This window comes from Capra hircus, chromosome 17 (genome assembly GCF_001704415.2).
Source record: "Capra hircus breed San Clemente chromosome 17, ASM170441v1, whole genome shotgun sequence".
Taxonomy (NCBI): domain Eukaryota; kingdom Metazoa; phylum Chordata; class Mammalia; order Artiodactyla; family Bovidae; genus Capra; species Capra hircus.
In genome coordinates, this window is record NC_030824.1 from 8,649,696 (window position 1) to 8,668,576 (window position 18,881).

The window sequence follows — 18,881 nt, forward strand, 5'->3', positions numbered from 1 at the left end:
TGGCACCTTGGGTCACAGCTCACAAAATAGCTGTCACTGATGCCTGCCTTCACCCTCCAGGTGGTATGTGTGTGTGTGCCCCTTCCTGGCTGAATCCACTGACTTGGTACCAATGCATGAGGTGACCTCCCAGGGGCGTGGGGGACTCTGCCTTTGCATAACCAGCCAGTGGATCGAAACTGTACTCTGCCTTCTGCCCAGACACTGCCCCAGGTACCCAGTGACTGAGGCAGGAAGCTCTGTAGAAATTCATTTTATTCTTAGACTATTTTCAAAAGAAGCAGTGGTGTGCTGTTTTTCTAAAAATATGCCTTTATAGATTCATATATAATATGTATATTATAAAATCCATACATGTATTTACATGGTTGCTACATACAAAATTACAGCACTGTGTCTGTACAGCACTGTGTCTGTACATATCTGTAGGTACATTCTTTCCACTCATCCCTGCTGTGCTTTCCCCGTGAGGGACGGAGATGATCCTTGTAAAGCAGCTTGAGGGCGGCCTCAGCCCGGTGCCTCTGAGTCCGAGTCGGGGCCTCAGCAGAGAAGGTGAAGCGGTTGCTGAGGACTAGCAGGAGTCGGAGGTCGCTGGGGTGACCTTCCGTGGGCCTGGTGGGCAGTTTCTTGAGGCATCCACCCTGTGGAGCCAACGCTGCCTGGCGGCGTGGCTGAGCGCAGACCCCTTTGGAGCCGTCCTGTGGCCTGGACGTGCTCGGCGGAGCCAAGAACTTAGGTATGCGGGGGGCCGGGGGCTGGAGCTCTGCCTTCTGCCCGGCACCAGGAAGGGGAGAGGGCTGAGCCCGCAGAGCGCCCTGCCGAGGAGGAAGGCCTGCAGCAACGCGCAGGGAGGCAGGCCTTGCTTCCTCTGAGGCTGGGGACGGCCTTAGCCGTGGCTGGGCCCGCTGTGGCCAGAAGAGCCAGCTGTCAGGCCCACAGGCCAGGGCTCCGGGCCCGGGGGTGCATGCACGCAGGTGAGGGGCTGCCTCCTGGGCCGGGGCTGTGGGAGGACGGGGTCCAGGCCCGGGCCTGGTGCCCAGCAGGACGAGGCCCCCGTGGTGGGCAGCCGGGGCCTCAGGGGCACGCAGAGTGGGCCTCCGCTTCTCTCCCCGATCCAGAGCAGAAGGGCAGCGGTGCCTGGAGCCGGGCACGACAGCCACTCTGAAAGCCTGAGCCCCGCCCCGCGGCAGCGGACCCCAGGACGGGCCCGGCAGTGGGGACATGGCTCGGGCCACCCCGGTGAGAGCCGCCTTCAGAGGCGGCGGGGCCTCTAGAGGACGCGGCCCCTGGTCAAGTGGGCAGTGCGGCCACTGAGCCCGGCCCAGCGCGGCGGGCACACGTGCTGCCCTGGGCCCCGGCCCACGCCCCCATTTGAGTCGGTGTCAGCGTGCCCGTCCTCGCTGGCCTGACTCCTCCCAGTTTAAATCTTCCTGAAGAACGAGAAGAGCCGTTTGCCTTCGGTGGTGCTGGGCTCGTCCCCACGCCCCAGGCCCGGGGCCCGGGAGAGGGTGGCGGGAGGCCGGCTGCGTTCCTTCAGGTGCGTGTCCATCAGCTGCCGGTCAATGACCCTGTGCATGTCATCCTGCGGGCAGACGGGTGGGGTGAGGATGCTGACCCGGCGCGGGACAGGCTGGGGAGGCGGTGGAGCGGGGCAGCACGAGAGGAGAGGATGGCGGGGACGTGAGCGAGCAGCTACAGCCACGGCTGCCCTGACTCGAGACCAAGAAGCACCGCGTGGCTGCGCAGCCCACCCTCCCGGCCTCCCAGGGCCTGGCTGGCTGCGCAGTGTCACTCCAGGGCCACCCGGGACCAGCTGTGTCCCTGTGGCCCGTGGCCCCGGGAGCGGCCGTCGCTGGTGCCTGGCCGTCACCCCCAGCCCTGCTCAGCCTGCGGGCAGCCCCCTCGACCCTGCTTCCTGTGTGTCTCGGGGCCAAGTGCTCCTCTCTCACCTGGTCCCCCTCCCGCAGCCCCAGGGTGGCCTCGGCCACCACCAGCCCTCCAGCCTCACAGCCTGGCCTTGGGGCTTTTCTTGCCCCTCCGCCCCCTTCAGACTCCTGCCAGCCCGAGCTGCTGGCGCCCATGCGCCCCTGGCAGGCCCGCGTGCAAGATCGAGGCTCCCTGGTGTGTCCTTGCCGACCACCATCCACGCTCGGCCCCCACGGATGGGCCCGTTTGGTGGAGGCTGGGGCGTCGCCACGTTCAAGGCTTGTGCTCCAGCCTCAGCACTTCCTCAGTGAGGCCGCCACACCTCTCCCTACGGCGAGCTAACTACAGAGGAGATGTTCCCTCCACCCAGACTTCGCCTCACAGAACCAGCTCTTACCGCACGGCAGCTGCTGGACAGAGCAGCTCTGCTCTCTCTGGACTGAGTCTGTGCAGGACAGAGCCGCTAACAGACCATGAAAAGTTCTGGTTTAGAAACAAGCAGCCCAGTCTAGTAACGTCAGCCAGAAACACAAGCATCTGCCCGGCTGCTTTACCCTAAAGCCGGGGGGGTGGGCTCTGGGATGTCCTAGTGAGAAGACCAAGCCGCGGGCTGAACGCTGGAGCGAGTCAGCTGCCGCATCTGCGGGCACACACGCGGAGGCCGAGGGGCGGTCGTTCCTGAGGCTGGAGCAGCCGGTCCCTTGGTGAGCACAGGAAGTGGGCCGGCGGGGCCGCTGGCTGACCAGCTTGTCCATCACCTCCCACACACTCACCCAAGCTCGCGGTCACTCAGACGTCTCTGCAAGTTTCCTGAGCGTGTCACCAGGTGGCGGCGGGCAGACCCCTTGCTCACGGCCTGCTCTCCTACCTTCCTCCCCGCCCCTTCTTTCTTCACATACAGCTTCCCTCCTACACCCACTCCTCGTCAAGTGCCACGGTCCTCACTTTGAAGGTCCCAGTGTCAAATCCTCGGCCCAGTGCTCTGTTCTTGGGATGCTGCCATAAGATCTACATTAAATGCAACTTTAGGAATGTCACAGGGTCCTTCAGAGATAAACCCTTTCAAAGCTGCCAGTGTTTTTTCTGGTACACTGCAAACTGCATTTTTTTAGACTGTAAGATTCAGCAAAGGAATTCCACAAAATCTATCACGTCAAAACTTGACACACACACAAGATGCTAGTAACTCCATGCTAGGTCACGTCTATAAAACAGCCCACTTGTTGAGGAGGTGGAACCAAGAAACCAGCGTCAGCCTGTCAGGCCCGGGCCACGTGCTGCTGCGCTCGTGCTCACGGACGCGCCGGTGGAGGGAGGGGAGGCCAGGGCGCGATGGCATGGCACACTGGGCGAGAGGACGCTGGCACCGACACGACATGGTGACCACAAGGGAGGCGGCGGGGCGGGACCGTGATGGCGGGAGAGGGGAGGGGAGGGGATGAGGGCTTGAGCTCACCTCAAAGGCAGGAGGGGTGTACAACTAAAGCTGTTGATACGGGAACTGAGAAAGGCCACTAGATCAGAAACCAAAGGAGCCAGATAGTAAAAAGCCCTGAGGAAGCAAACTGTAGCCGAGAAAAAAGAGAAGAACAGACGCAGTGAGCCAGGACACGGTGCGCTGGGAGGCAGGGAGCAGCTCTTGCGGTGGGGGGACCCCGGCGTGCCTGCAGCCAGCCGGGCAGGGCCCTGCCTGGGAAAGCTGCAGGGGCCTTTTCATCTGTCCAGTTAGGATTTCTTGGGGAGAAACATGAATGGTTACACCCATATCCTGAAATTGTACTTCCGTAATCTCATTAACAAAAAGCAAGTCGTGGCCCTGGCCCAGTGGGGAGCGCGTCGGGGCCTGGGACAGGGCAGGCTGACTGGACCCTGACACCCGTGGTGCTAGAGACAGACACGCTGACTCACTTTCCCCAGACCTGCACCAGGATGGTGCTGTGTGGAAGAAGGAAGCTGGCCTCTGAGAAAGGGAAGAGCAGCGGCCAGTAACAACCCAAGGGTGCCTGAAAGACATGCATCCAGTAATGAATTTCCAGTCAGTCATGCAGGGCTTCCTGGGCCCTCAGTGTTGACAGCAGTATCTTTTAGGGCTAATTTCAACAAAGCCAAAGCAAGCGGCTGAAGGAGGCCCCTGTTCAAGCCTGGAGGTCGGCACAGCCGGGTTCCTCGCTCTTGAGAGCAGCTTCCTCCAGGCACTCAGGGCCTGGGGCCTGGAACCCCGACTCTCACCCAGTGAAGACGGATCACTGCTCACCTGCACACACGGGACCCTCCAGTAACAAACCCATCCTTACACTCAGCCTGGGTTCACAGACTCCTTTACCTGCCAAGCCTCAAGCTGCTGCGAGAGGCTCAGTTTTTGCTGAATGGCATCCAGCAGCTGGCTGTTGAGAGACATCATGTCCATCTTGCACTTGGCGAGTTCCAGCTCCACAGCGTTCTTCCTGGAAACACACAAGCTGGGGTGAGCGCCGACACCCTGTGCCAGAGCATCAGGTCCTCTGCCTGGGGCACCCGGCGTCCATGGGATAAGGAAACAGTCTCTGACCCCAGACTCACAACAAACAGTAACTGTAACTGCAGTGTTACTTCTAGAGGCCTGGAAAATTGTGTAACATGCTTTCATACACATTTTCTCAACTTTCATAAACAAGCTGTAGGTGAAAGGATTATCTGACCGCTATCTTAAAGTGATTAAGAGAGAAGGGTACTTAAATCAGGACTGGAACCCAGAGATCAAAGACCTCTTATAGCACTAAGGGGCTGCTGCCTTCATCTTTCCCCCAAAGACCAGTCCCCATGGAAGTTGGACTTAACCCATTGGTGCCTCCTTTCCACTAGCAACCCGCTCTTTTGAGGGTGTGTGCACTGGCAGCCACACAGTGCTGCACAGCTCAGCCCATCACTGTAGCCAACAATTAGGGAACCCGTGGCGTATTATGTGATGGAATATAGTCACCTCCCAGCAACAACCACGATGTTGGATATTTACTGACAGTGGGGAAACACTCGTGATTTATGCTGAGTGTAAAAAAGAACCAAGAGACAAGGTCACGTGTGATACTAGCTTTGTACAAGAAAACCTGCCGGTGTATATTTGAAGGTCACACTCAAAAATGTCTACTTGGTTCTCTCGGGATGATGACCATTGATGAGTAATTGCTCCCACACTTCTGCATTTTGTATTTGCACATTTTGATGTGTTTTACATACTTTGTTCACTTTCCCCAGCATTCCTAAACCATGGTGGTTCAATGCAAAAGGTAACTTTGCAGGGATGCCAGGTAATGGGAATAAAGTGGCAGAGCCTTAGCTGGGCACCTTCTATAAGGTGGCAGTGGTTGTCCAGCTGCCAAATGAGTATTTAGTCCTTCAGGGACTGATACCTTTCACATTAAAAGGGCTCTCATCACCCAGGGCCATAGACCAATATGCATGGCCTTGTGAGGACCCACCCTCAGAGGCTGCCCAGGCCCCGTCAAAGCCAAGCTCGACCAGAAGGCAGTAGGGGTGAACCGTTCGGGCTACCCCGCGACCAGCACTTCCTCTGTGGCCTCAAGTCCACCGAGCAGTTGGTCACCTCCCTCGACACCCTGAGGCTCCAGGCCGGAGCCCCGTCCACCCATCCCGGACTCTCCAGGCCGCTTAGAGCGGATCCGATCACAGCGGGGCCGCCCACCCGCACTGCGGCTGCCTGGACAGGAGCCGAGCCTGGCCAATGAGCGCCGGGGTCTCAAGTGCCGCAAGCTGCTCCCGTGACGGCCGCTGCCATTGGCTGGTCGCGAAGGCAGAAATACTTGCCGGGCGCCGGTTGTCACGGACGCCAGGAGGGCCCACCCCACGGTCCTGGAAAGTCAGCGCAAACCCCCGGCGCCCCGCGGCAGGGAATCCTCCTGAGCTTACAGGCGTCTCCCGGCAGGTGGCGCCAGGAGCAGCCTGAAGACCCCGGAATGTGCTGACTAACGCCGCTGCCGGAGGGGCACAGGTCCAGCGACAGATGCGGCCTGCGGAAAGCCCTCGAGCTGGGCCCACCTTGGGGGCCTAGGTGTCAGTCACAGCCTGGGACGGCACCCTCGGAACGTTTGCTCACTAGGGCATCTTTGGAGCTTATCATTCATGAGAAAGCACAAAACAAGGAAAACAAAGCTGTAGAAGCCCCTGATCAATACATTAATCAGTTTTAAAAAGGAATATTTCAAAGGGTTAGGCGAATTCCTTGTATAAATGAAACCAATAGCAACTGAGCCCTCTGGCTGTGTAAGGCAGATGCCAGCCCGGGATTTCTTTTCACTGAGGACCTTTCACCTGAAAGGAGATAAAATTGTTAACTTTTCTGAACACCTTAAGGTTTTTGCTGTCCAGTGAAGAGAGGGAAGTTATTCTTCTTGGGGTCGAGTCTCACCCTTATTGCATATTAGAATCATGGGGTGGGAGCTGCCCCAAACCCAGACTGAAGTTTCAGACTGAAGAATTGTTCTGGATAGGGCCCTGGGGTTGGGGGCAGGGAAGATTCTAAAATGCAGCCAAGATAAGAGATGACAGATACAAAACTCTTACTGCTGCTGCTAAGTCACTCCAGTCGTGTCCAACTCTGTGCGACCCCATAGACGGCAGCCCACCAGGCTCCCCTGTCTCTGGGATTCTCGGCCCTACACAAATGTATGGTTGTCCCACATTTCAATGATTCCTTAGGTCTCGTCTGAATTCTGTATACCGAGAATTTCATTTGTGAGGGACAGAAAAAGAACCCTCCTGGAGTGATCTAACACTCTAAGGGCAGGGCTAGGAAGGACAGGTCCTCACTCCAAAACCCTTCCTACTCAGGAGGGAGAACTCACAAATCTGATCAGTCAGACCCCAGGAGGCTGACTTGGCCTCCGTGGGCAGCAGGCAAGGGCATGCATTTCAAGGTTCCACAGAGACTTGTAACTTCCTGTCACCCGGGTGTTGGAGCTAGGCACACTCATTTTAATGGAGGGGACGGGACAACTTGTTTCTTCTGCTCTCCTACACCCTGGCACTTTCTCTGGCTGTATCCCTCACCTCCTGCGCAGATGACAGAGGGTGGTCAGAGCCTGATGGCCAGCTCTGTTGCTTCTCCAGCTGAGAGAAGCTGACAAACCAGACTCTGCTTCTAACTTACTGGGTTTCCACAGCTAGCACCCTAATTTTACCATTTTACTCCCTAATTGTTTGACACAATTTCACCCTTTGTTATTCGTAATAGTATGGTCTCACTCCAAAATACCACACTGCTATTCAACAACACAAGAGACAACGCTACATATGGATATCACCAGATGGTCAATACCGAAATCAGACTGATTATGTTCTGTGCAGTCAAAGATGGAGAAACTATACAGTCAGAAAAACAAGACCAGGGGCTGACTGTGGCTCAGATCATGAACTCCTTATTGCAAAATTCAGACTTAAATTGAAAAAAATAGGGAAAACCCCTGTGCCATTAAGGTACAACCTAAATCAAGTCCCTTACAGTGGAAGTGACAAACAGGTTCAAGGGATTAGATCTGATAGACAGAGGGCCTGAAGAACTATGGACAGAGGTTCATAATGTTATATAGAAGGTGGTGATCAAAACCATCCCCAAGAAGAAGAAATGCAAAAAGGCAAACTGGTTGTCTGAGGAGGCCTTGCAAATAGCTGAGAAAAAAGCGAAAGGCAAAGGAGAAAAGGAAAGATAAACCCATCCAAATGCAGACTTCCAAAGAACAGCAAGGAGAGATAAAGAAAGCCTTCCTAAGTGAACAATACAAAGAAATAGAGGAAATTAATAGAGTGGGAAAGACTAGAGATCGGTTCAAGAAAATTAAAGACACCAAGGGAACATTTTATGCAAAGGCTGGCACAATGGACAGAAATGGTATGGACCTAACAGAAGCAGAAGATATTAAGAAGAGGTGGGAAGAATACAAAGAAGAACTATGCAAAAAAGATCTTAATGACGCAGATAATCAGGATAGTGTGATCACTCACCTAGAGCCAGACATCTTGGAGTGCGAAGTCAAGTGGGCCTTAGGAAGCATCACTATGAACAAAGCTAGTGGAGGTAATGGAATTCCAGTTGAGCTATTTCAAATCCTAAATGATGATGCTGTCAAAGTGCTGCACTCAATACGCCAGCAAATTTGGAAAATGCAGCATTGGCCATAGGACTGGAAAAGGTCAGTTTTCATTCCAATCCCCCAAAAAGGCAATGCCAAAGAATGTTCAAACTACCCCATACAATTGTGCTCATCTCACACACTAGCAAAATGATGCTCAAAATTCTCCAAGCCAGGCTTCAACAGTACATGAACCATGAACTTCCAGGTGTTCAAGCTGGATTTAGAAAAGGCAGAGGAACCAGAGATCAAATTGCCAACATCCGTTGGATCACAGAGAAAGCAAGGGGTTCCAGAAAAACATCTACTTCTGCTTCATTGACTACACTAAAGCCTTTGACTGTATGAATAGCAGCAACCTGTGGAAAATTCTTCAAGAGATGGGAATACCAGGCCACCTTACCTGCCTCCTGTGAAACCTGTATGCAGGTCAAGAAGCAACAGTTAGAACCGGACATGGACTGGTTCCAAATTAAGAAAGGAGTACATCAAGGCTGTATATTGTCACCCTGCTTATTTAACTTATATGCAGAGTACATCATGAGAAATGCTGGGCTGGATGAAGCATGAGCTGGAATCAAGATTGCTGGGAGAAATATCAATAACCTCGGATATGCTGATGACACCATCCTTATGGCAGAAAGTGAAGAGGAACTAAAGAGCCTCTTGATGAGGTGAGAGAGAAGTGTGAAAAAGCTGGCTTAAAACTCAACATTCAAAAACCAAAGATTATGGCATCCGGTCCCATCATTTCATGGCAAATAGTTGGGGAAACAATGGAAACAGTGACAGACTTAATTTTCTTGGGCTCTAAAATCACTGCAGACGGTGACTGAAGTCATGAAATTAAAAGACTCTTGCTCCTTGGAAGAAAAGCTATGACAAACCTAGACAGCATATTAAAAAGCAGAGACATTCCTTTGCTGACAAAGGTCTATATAATCAAAGCTATGGTTTTTCCATCTGGTCCCATCACTTCATGGGAAACAGATGGGGAAATAGTGGAAACAGTGGTATTTTTTGGGGTTCCAAAATCACTGTAGATGGTGACTGCAGCCATGAAATTAAAAGGCGCTTACTCTTTGGAAGGAAAGTTATGAGCAACCTAGATAGCATATTCAAAAGCAGAGACATTACTTTGCTAACAAAGGTCCGTCTAGTCAAGGCTGTGGTTTTTCCTGTGGTTAGGTATGGATGTGAGAGTTGGACTGTGAAGAAAGCTGAGTGCCGAAGAATTGATGCTTTTGAACTGTACTTTTGGAGAAGACCCTTGAGAGTCCCTTGGACTGCAAGGAGATCAAACCAGTCAATCCTAAAGGGAATCAATCCTGAATATTCCTTGGAAGGACTGATGCTGAAGCTCCAATACTTTGGCCACCTGATGTGAAGAGCTGCCTCATTGGAAAAGACCCTGATGCTGGGAAAGACTGAGGGCAGGAGAAGGGGACGACAAAGAATGAGATGGTTGGATGGCATCACCGATTTGATGGACATGAGTTTGAGCAAACTCTGGGAGATGGTGATGGACAGGGAAGCCTGGCGTGCTGCAGTCCATGGGTTGCAAAGAGTCAGACACCACTGAGCAACTGAACAAAAATTCAAGTATTCAGTAAGTACATCCATTGGAGAAGACTCTTGAGAGTCCCTTGGACTGCAAGGAGATCCAACCAGTCCATCCTAAAGGAAATCAGTCCTGAATATTCATTGGAAAGACTGATGCTGAAGCTGAAACTCCCAATACTTTGGCCACCTGATGTGAAGAACTGACTCACTAGAAAAGACCCTGATGCTGGAAAAGATTGAGGGCGGGAGGAGAAGGGGACGACAGAGGATGAGATGGTTGGATGGCATCACCGACTGGATGGACGTGAGTTTGAGTGAACTCTGGGAGTTGGTGATGGACAGGGAGGGCTGGTGTGCTGCAGTTCTTGGGGTCGCAAAGAGTCGGACATGACTGAGCTGAACTACAATCATCAGGAATGGCAAAGATAGTGTAGGTTTGTGATCCTCACCGAGAATAATTCCAAAATGAACTGGAAATTGAAAGACAACTTGATAGGAGATTCTGACCAGACAGAAGAGGGGACCCAAAAGTAAAACCAAAATGGAAGTGATGGAAATGACTGAAGAGAACAGAAGGGAGGGGACAATGGTATATGAAAATGAAAAGGGGAAGATGTGGGGAATTTTAAAGTCAGAAATTAAAATGTCGTATTACTTCTTAAAAAAGTCAAATAGTATCTATTTACAAATTCTTTTAAATAAGCTCCTTTTAGCTTTCTGACAAGTAGCCCTGAGGTAAGGGGAAAGGAGCCTGAGACTGACGTGAAGGCCAGTGATCAGCACTGGCTGTGATGCTGGGGAAGCGCCCTCATTTGTAAAATTGGGATTAAAAAGCTCTACTTCTTGCTGCGGCTAGGAGGATTAACGGATGCTTTGTAAGCAGTAAAGTGATGCACAAATGTTGTTATTAATGTGTTATAAAGCCTGCAAAGCAGACGCAATTTTGGTACTTTAGTACCCTTTATCTCCTTAGACTCAATAAACAGGACAGATTGAATGTGTGTTAAAGATAATTTTCAGGAGGATGGGAAATAAATATGGTCTTTGCCTTTGTACTGCCAAATATTTTGAATGTACGAGAATGTGTTTATGCATTTCTTCTCTGCCAGAGAAAGCCCAAAACATCATTTAAAAATGACCCAGTTTACTAGAAATTAATAAATACAAAGAAAAATGTTCAGTGACACTCTGGGGATGCAGTCAAACTCAGAATGTAGGAAAACTATGAATTAAAAACAGCCAGTTTCTTCAATAAACGCAAATCGAAAAAAAAAAATGGGAAGAGTTACAACCTTTTGGGACATAACAACTTAACAGAGTATGGTGGACTTTGGTGTCTGATTCTTATTGAGTATGAAAAGACATTTATGATAAGGGACAACTGGGGAAATTTGAACATTGGATACTAGATGATATTAAGAAATTGAAGTTTTTTCGTGGTGATATTTCTGGCGTGTGTTTTACAATAAAGAGTCTTTCTCTGATCGAGATTTCTGTGAAAACGTTTGCAGATGAGATGATATGTCTCGCCATCCACCTTAACATGGCCCAGAAGGGGAGGGGGAGGAAATGGATGGCTACAGATGAAGCCACACTGGCCATGCTGTTCATCAGTGCTGAGACTGAGAGGGAGGGAGGTCGGAATTCGTCTTATGTTTCCTACTTTCGTTTATGCTTGAAAATGTCTATGATGAAGAGTAAAACAAAAACAACAAAAATTGTGTGTGTGTGTGTGTGTGTGTGTGTGTATAAAATGAGATTGGCCCACTCCAGTATTTTTGCCTGGAGCATTCCATGGACAGAGGAGCCTGGTGGGCTACAGTCTATGGGGTTGAAAAGAGTCGTACGAGACTGAAGCAACTGAGCACACATAATGAAACTGGAATGCTGAGATATAAGTGAAAACAAACAAAAAAACCCATGTAGAGAGCATCATCTCACTGATTTTTTAAAAAGTCCAAAAAAACTGTATTGCATATATACCTGCATACACATATGTAAAAAATCTGCAAAAAATGCATACCCGACTTTTAACAGTAGTGTCTGTCTGGGAAGAAGAATGGGATGGGGAGTGAGAAATTCCCGAGTAGCAGGGAAACTCTTTGAGTTTTATGTTCTTCTGTTCGATTTAACACCTGAGACTGAGCACATTCTCGTGTTACTAATGCCTGCAGTTAAACAAGTCGTGCCTACTCACTTTGCAATGGCCTCGTCTCGGTCCCTGATGGCCTTCTGAAGCCGCTCCTCTGGCTCCTTGTCCTCAGATGTCACTCTGAGTCGGTCTCTCTCCTCCTTCAGGGCAGTCATCTCCACGCTCAGCAGTGTCACCTAATGGGAGATAGAGGGGATGAACACGCGCACCACTGCTGCCGGCCTGGGGTGTCTCCCTCCCGAGGGAGAAGAGAATAGCCCCAGGCGGGCTCAGGGCCTGTGTTGGGGGCACGCTGGTGACTTCCCGCTGCCCCCTGCTCCAGGAGGGAGGGGCCCACACACGAGGCTGGAGCTCGGTGGATGGGGGCGCTCAGTCCTGAGCTGCAGCCGGGGCCTGGTCCCCCTGCGCACACCACGGCACCTCCTTCACCTGCAGGCACTCTCTGGGAGCTGCTGAGTGAAGGCCACGTGCGCACCAGGGCCCTGGAACACATTTAGGGGGATAAGGACTCGAGTTTTGTTTCCAGTCATCTTCCACTCGACGTGGACACTGCCCTGTGCCCCACATGGGCCCTGGCTGGCCCCAGAGCCTGGAACCTGGTTCCCGTTTCTGTGACAGCACTAGACGCAGCCTGGCTTTCCCATCTTCTTCCTTCGGCTCCCCAGGTCAAGGCCACAGGGAATATAGGTAGAAAAACAACATCGTCACCTTTCACTTCAAGCCTCTTACCTTCTGTATGGTCCATGCCTCTGTGAATGGCATCAGAGTCCACTCACAGGGAGTCAACCTTCGGTGGTGAGGTGCCCCTCCTGGTGACTCCCTCGGTGACCAGAGTTCATCCCACCCTCTGCACACAGTGACCTCTCGCACACCTTGTGCTCTGCCATGGTGAGAAGCATGTCCTATCCATCTGTGTGTCTCAGAGCCTGACCAGAAACAATGCTTAATCCCCAAGTGCCTGTGCAGTGGACGGTTGTCATTTGGGGGCTGGTCAAGCACCCAGAATTCCTTCCCATCTGGGGCATCCCTAGTTGCATGAGCCTTGGCAGGAGGCAGAGCATGCCCATCCACTAAGGAAGCCAAAGGAAGAGACCTTTCCTAGGTACCTGGGCCCCTACCTGGGGCTGCAGCTCTCCGGGGTTCAGCAAAGCCCCTGGCCAGTGGGAGATTACTGCAAGGACAGCACATGTTTTTGTCACCCCACTTCCCATGGCTCCTTCCTGTTTTGGAGCTCAGTTCTCCAGCCTGCCTATTGATTCTGTGACGCTTCAGATTTAATTCCAGTATATTATTTTTCTGCTCAAGTTAAGCAGAGTGAGTTTCAGTTGTCTGCAACCAGAAACCGTGGCTGGTAGAGCTTTTAATAAACATTTGTTGAATGAATGGAAGGTGGGGAACCCTCCTTCTCACAGTCGACAGAATCAGACTGGAGTCAGGACGCCTGACCCTGCCCTCTTATTAACTATTACACATGCCTTTGACATTTTTCCAAAGAAGGATCCATCTATGCGGATCTGTCCCTCCCACAAAGGCAAAGACATCACCTTTCTGCCCTTTGAGGCCTAGATCTGATCACCTTGACAGTGAAGCTGAGCAAAGGCCCCAGGACTAAGGCTGAAGATCAAGCTTCTCTTGAGATACCTTGGGCTCTATAAGCTGAGACGATAGAGGTGCCAACCCCCCAGGGTAGCAGCCACTCAGGAGCAAATCAGAGGACACACACCAGTGATGAGGGATATGGGACAACTTGTCACTATATGCAGTGGACTTTGCACTCTCAGGTGCGTGGGAGGGAATATCAGGGCCTGGCGCTCTGTGCGTCCATGATGGGGACAGCTCCAGTGATGAGCCTCAGGGTGCTGGGCATCCGCAGAGGCCAGGGCGTGCAGGTGCAGTGAGCTCTGAGGCAGACAAGGCATCAGGTGAGAAGCCCAGCCTCACCCTATTCTTAGCAGGTTCTGCAGCCTGGTGAGCCAGAACCCAAGACCCAGAAAGCACCTGGCAGAGACAGCCAGCCCTCCTCAGACCAAACGAGCCCTGACATGGCCTCGAGCCAACCAGGTGTTCTGCCAGCTGAGATGGCAACAGATAAAACTACATGCTAGGCAGGAAATGCCAACATGTCATAGTCTCCAGATAAAACTCTATAAGAACTTTTTGCTGTGGCCTGGAAAACCTGACCAAGGTAGAGACTGCCAGTTTAGGAGTGACAAAGGATTTACCCTGAGTTGCACGTGAATTTGATAAAAAGCAGGAATAAAAGGAACTATTCCCCGCCATCAGGTTGTTGGGAGGATCAAATGAAATAAATAACATCAAGGGCCCAGCTCAGAGTGTAAGCACCACCCCTTCTCTCCCCGCCATGGAGGACCTTCCAGTTAACGGCTGGTTTATCTGCTGGCTTAGGTTACAGCCACCCCTAAATCCACTCTTCCCCATTAAGGTGGGTGTCCTTGAAATTGAACAGCTTCAAAGGAAACATCCTGAGGTCATACATCCAGGGCTGACAATCATTTGAGTGCCTGCTCTAGGTAAGGCGCTGCAAGCACTAGACACTTCAAGAGAAGACGGAGAGGCGTGCCTGCCCTGGAGCCTATCCATGCAGGTGGCCCACTAGGGCTGGACGGGGAAGGAGAAGGGAGGGTAACCATGACAAAGCAGGGCCGCGGGCTCCCTGAGCAAGGGAGGCAGGCGCGTTTCAAGGAGGAAGTGAAACCTGATCAGGAACTTGAAGGATGAGGAGGGCTGTGTGTGCAGGGGTCTTCCAGGAACAGAGAAAGACTGGGAGAAAAGACCCAGCTGTGGGAATGCAAGGGCAGCCCGGCCATGCCCATCTGGAACCTACGTTTAATTCTGCTAAAGCAGAGGTGGTAAAAAAGAAACAATAGGAGCAGAGGCTGGACGGTGGGACGCAGCCAGACCATGGGGCCATGACGGTTTGAGAATATTGCAAGGGGTGTCCCACCTTCAAGTCGTGCTTCAGATCATCACTCTAGACCATCTGAAGGGTGAGTGGCTGGGGCAGTGATGACCAAAGGCAAGGTGTGAAAGAATGAAGTTCTGAGGGGGACAGTGGCTGGGAGGATGGAGGAGACAGAACGTGCTGAGATTTCAGACGGGGCACCCAGACCTAATCAGTGAGAGCCTCAGCTACTCCAGGTTCACGCTCCCCTGACTGTTCACGTCCCTGGAGTAACTGGAATGTACTTCAGTCAAGCATAAAGGAGCCAAATGATGGGGTGGGATGGTTCTCTTACGGTGCCTCCCAGGACCTGGTGTACTGCCTGGGAGAACTACTTGTCATGTTGCCCGGCAGGTCCTCCTGCCTCCGGGCAGTAGTTCCAGACCCCATGGCCAGCCCTCCCTGGGGAGCTGCAGGGATGGGGCAGAGGGGACCGGGCACAGCCAGCGAGGGCAGGAGCAAGTCTGCAGGTCTGGCTATGGGGCTTTGCCTCAAACAGGTGATGATTAATTAAACCTGGGCTCTCTTTTTAGAATTTGGGTAGGCTTCTGAGGGGTGGGGAACTGTGGGCACTTCACCATCAAGGTCCCATACACCTTTTACCTCTGGCCTCATTTCCAGGAGAGAAGAGAACACCCAGGCAGGAAAACAGTGGGAGTGGAGGTGGGACCATCCGTTGGTGAGGTCAGACCTCAGTCCCATGTCACCTGTCTGAGCCGGGCTCTCCAAAGGGTACGAAGTTGGTCTGACTCCCCTCATCTTACATCCACCTGCCTCTCAGGGTCTTGGGGCACAGGCACGTGCTGAGCTAACTGCAGGAGGCACCCCTGCCTGCTCTGACAGCTGCCATTTCCATGGCCCTGGCAACTCCCCCTGTGTCACCCACTGCCCTGGGATTCGGTGTTCCTCCCAAGGGACGCTCCTGGATGACGCACCTTGGCTGAGAGGTCTGCGGCTCTGACTGAGCCTGTGAGGCCCGAGGAGCCCTGGCAGAGGCCCAACTCTGTATCTTATGTGAGACTGAATGTAACCATCTGCTTGATGGGTTTTTTTTTTTTTTGAAAGGGAATCCATAGGAATTGACCTAAATCAGTTCTCAGTTGAAATTTTAAGGAAAATTCTCTGGTATTAATATTAACTGTTCCACAGTAGACTCTCAGCAACCTCTCCCTTATGTTTCTGGGTCAAATAAGGCCCTCTTGGGCCTCTAGAAGCAACAAAGTGGCTTTTATTAATCCAAATAACTTTAAGGCCCACTTTCTTTTGCATTTTATTCTTCCCGTTTGGAAGGTATGATCCCTCCTGCTGCCAAACCCTCTGGCCAAATAAATGACCACCAGAGGGTTTTAGGTTTTAGGCACAAGAGTGTTTCTGGCTGCCCAAACCTACTCCCCAGGGCTTGGTCAGAAACAAGATACACCTTTCAGTAGCATCCTTCTGCCCTTCTTATCTGGTCACTCACAAAAAGAAGAGAGCAGTGATGGCTTGTCTCCCAGTATCTTCCAATAGAATAATACCAGGATGTCTAATGGGTACAACCTGAAGGCAAAAGTTTGTTTCTACAAGTTTCTTTACATTTAAGAAATACTGAATGAAGTGAAAGTCCGGCTTAAATTCCATCTTTCAGCAACCTCTTCCTGTAGCAGGAAGGGAGGACTAGCTTTGGACAAGGGAAGAAGGGGGCGGGGTTTAAAGGGGTACCTGTCTGGTGTCCCCCGCAAATGGGACAGAATCTCCATACAGGACTCCAGCCAAAAGGAAGAGCTTCTATCTATCTCCTAGGCAGACTTCTAGAAGCTCCTTTTTGGGTGGGGCCGCTTCTAAGCCCTTTAAAACTTTTCAGATGAGAATACAGATGTCCTTCTCCAGTATTCTCGAGAGATGAGCTCACGATCAAACAGGAAGGGACAGCAAGAGCGGCAGGTAAGTGCCTCAAAAGCTGAAAAATAGGCTGGCAGAGGTGACAGCACTGACAAAGAGAGCTCAGGCCCTCAAGGGATCAACTGTCCCCTGGTTCGCAAACTTCCTGCACAGAAGCTGCTGGACAAACATCTAAATGTGTCTTGGGAGCTGTGGCACTCTAACTATCAGAGTCCACCCGGTTATTCACGCTCTGTAGAAGGCCGGGAGTCCTGGAGGAAATGGAGGGCTATCTTAGTTGGGGTGGGATCTTTTTAGTTGTGGCATAAGGGATCTACTTCCCTGAACAGGGAGCAAACCCAGGCCCCTTGCATTGGTGCATACAGTCTTAGCAATTGGACCACCAGGGAAGTCCCTTGGCTATTCTCATTCCTAACGATTTCACTGTGGTCTAAACCTGAGGACTGACTTCTCTTGAAGACACCCAGCTCATCTCAGCTTCAGGTCACTACCCCTGAGGGTCTGTCCATCAGAAGAGAGCCCTTCTCAGAGACATGGAGAGGGGGACTCACGGGGGTCCCAGGGAGCAGGAGCCCCTGCACACCCTGCACTGGGCTGAGGACGGGGTGCTCACCTGACTGTGCAGCCGCTGCAGCTCTTCCAGGCTTTGCCTCAGTTTACCCCTCTCTCCCTCCATGAGTTCCCTCAGGGCTCTCGAATCCTCACTGGTCTGCCTTATCTGTTCTTCTAAGGAGTCATCGTCAATTCTCCGGGCGCTCTGACAGCGGAAGAGTCAGCCAGCCAAGCAGAGAGGCGGTGAGAGTGGAAGGAAGTGGGGAGATGGTTAGCGGGAGAGATGAAGATGGGAGGGGAGCAGGGAGACGGTTCAGTTTGGGGAAGAGCAAGGTAGGGGGGATGGGAGGAAAAAAGAGAAGCAGAAGGAAGAAACAGAAGGTTAGAGAAAAGAGGCTGTCTTGCTCAGTGTCAATGTGCAGACAATAACTAGAAGTTTGTTTTGTTTCAGGCTTTGGAGAAGGAAAACTGCGCACGCCAAGAGCACGCCTCCCTGCGCCAGCTCGCTCTCCCGCTGGCCTGGCCTCCGCACCACAGTGCACCCCACGAACCACCTCGGCAGGACAGCCACCCTTTCACCTAGCTCCACCCAATACGGGGAGAGAGACACAGCCATCCTGCGGGAGGAGGTACCTGTCAAGAAACAATAGCCTGCGAGCTGTGGGTGTAAATGGAGGGGGAATCTGGCAAAAATCTGACACGAAGCTGGAAGGCCCGTCTGCCCATGGGAATGTTCCTCTTCTGCACCAGAGGAGCCACGTCTGGAATTCTAAAGGGCCCGGCTGTTGACCGTCTCAACTTTCTGTGCTCACATCTAGCGTTTGAGCAGAAGCTTCAGATCTTTTAAGTTTGCCTATTCACGGTTACCGCCACCACCAGGACCAGTGGGCAACAGAACAACTTGCAGTTTTTACCAGGATCCAAATTTCTACGTTCACAGCCTCCCAGGAAAGCGCTCACACTTGAGGCCCCGAGGCCTCATCCGCACCCTGAGCCTGCAGGGCGGGACTCTGGGGGCTGATCAGACCCTGTGCCTGCTCCCCTGTGGGAAGTGCGCTCCGACAAGGGGTCAGAAGGCATTCTTGTAGACTTTATTAGGTTCTGGGTTCCAGGGCCAACCTCACCCTCTGGACTTGGTTTTAGCCTCCAGGCCCTGTGGAGCCTGGAACACTCAGTGCGGCCTCTTACCGTGGGCTCCATGCCGTCCACGATGCTCTGGATCAGTCTCTTGAGCTCATTCAGGGCAGTGCGCAAGCTGCCGGCTGGCACGTCCTTGGCCGAGGATGTCTCTGAAGACTCATCCATCGAGGAGTCCGTGGAGACAGCCGAGTCAGCGCTGTCATTTCCCCGCAGGTGCGAGCAGAGATAGCGGACCTGGCAATAGGCTTCCCAGAGCTGCAGTCTCAGCTGCCGGCAAAGAGTTACTTCGGTTAGGGGCTCCAGAGAAGATGGCCAGCGGCCGTCTGTTTCTAGTATACGAATCCAAGAATCTAGTTCTAGGAAGTGTTTTTTTTTTTTTTTAATTACTTGTCCCAAGAAACATATAGTTATTCTGGGCCCCGTACAATTGCGTGTGCTTAGTTGCTCAGTTGTGTCCGACTCTGCGACCTTATGGACTGTAGCCTGCCAGGCTCCTCTGTCCATGGGATTCTCCAGGCAAGAACACTGGAGTGGGTAGCCATTTCCTTCTCCCCTACAACTGCATAGTTCTTATATCCTC

The 18,881-nt window shown here is 52.2% G+C and overlaps 1 protein-coding gene across 5 annotated transcripts in view; it reads right to left on the minus strand.

Annotated features, from left to right (window-relative positions):
* Positions 238–18,881, minus strand: part of BICDL1 (BICD family like cargo adaptor 1) — a 79,659-nt gene continuing 61,015 nt past the window's right edge. For 2 of the 5 annotated variants that reach the window (XM_018061145.1, XM_018061142.1), the window contains 5 exons: positions 18,350–18,568; positions 17,223–17,366; positions 11,812–11,942; positions 4,253–4,373; positions 238–1,585 (listed from right to left, as the gene is read on the minus strand). In XM_018061145.1, the coding sequence (XP_017916634.1) occupies positions 1,424–1,585; positions 4,253–4,373; positions 11,812–11,942; positions 17,223–17,366; positions 18,350–18,568 (777 nt within the window). In that variant the 3' untranslated portion in view covers positions 238–1,423. Of the gene's footprint in view, positions 1,586–3,385; positions 3,495–4,252; positions 4,374–11,811; positions 11,943–17,222; positions 17,367–18,349; positions 18,569–18,881 lie in introns of all 5 variants that reach the window. The other 3 variants (XM_018061143.1, XM_018061144.1, XR_001919369.1) reach the window with 2 other exon arrangements.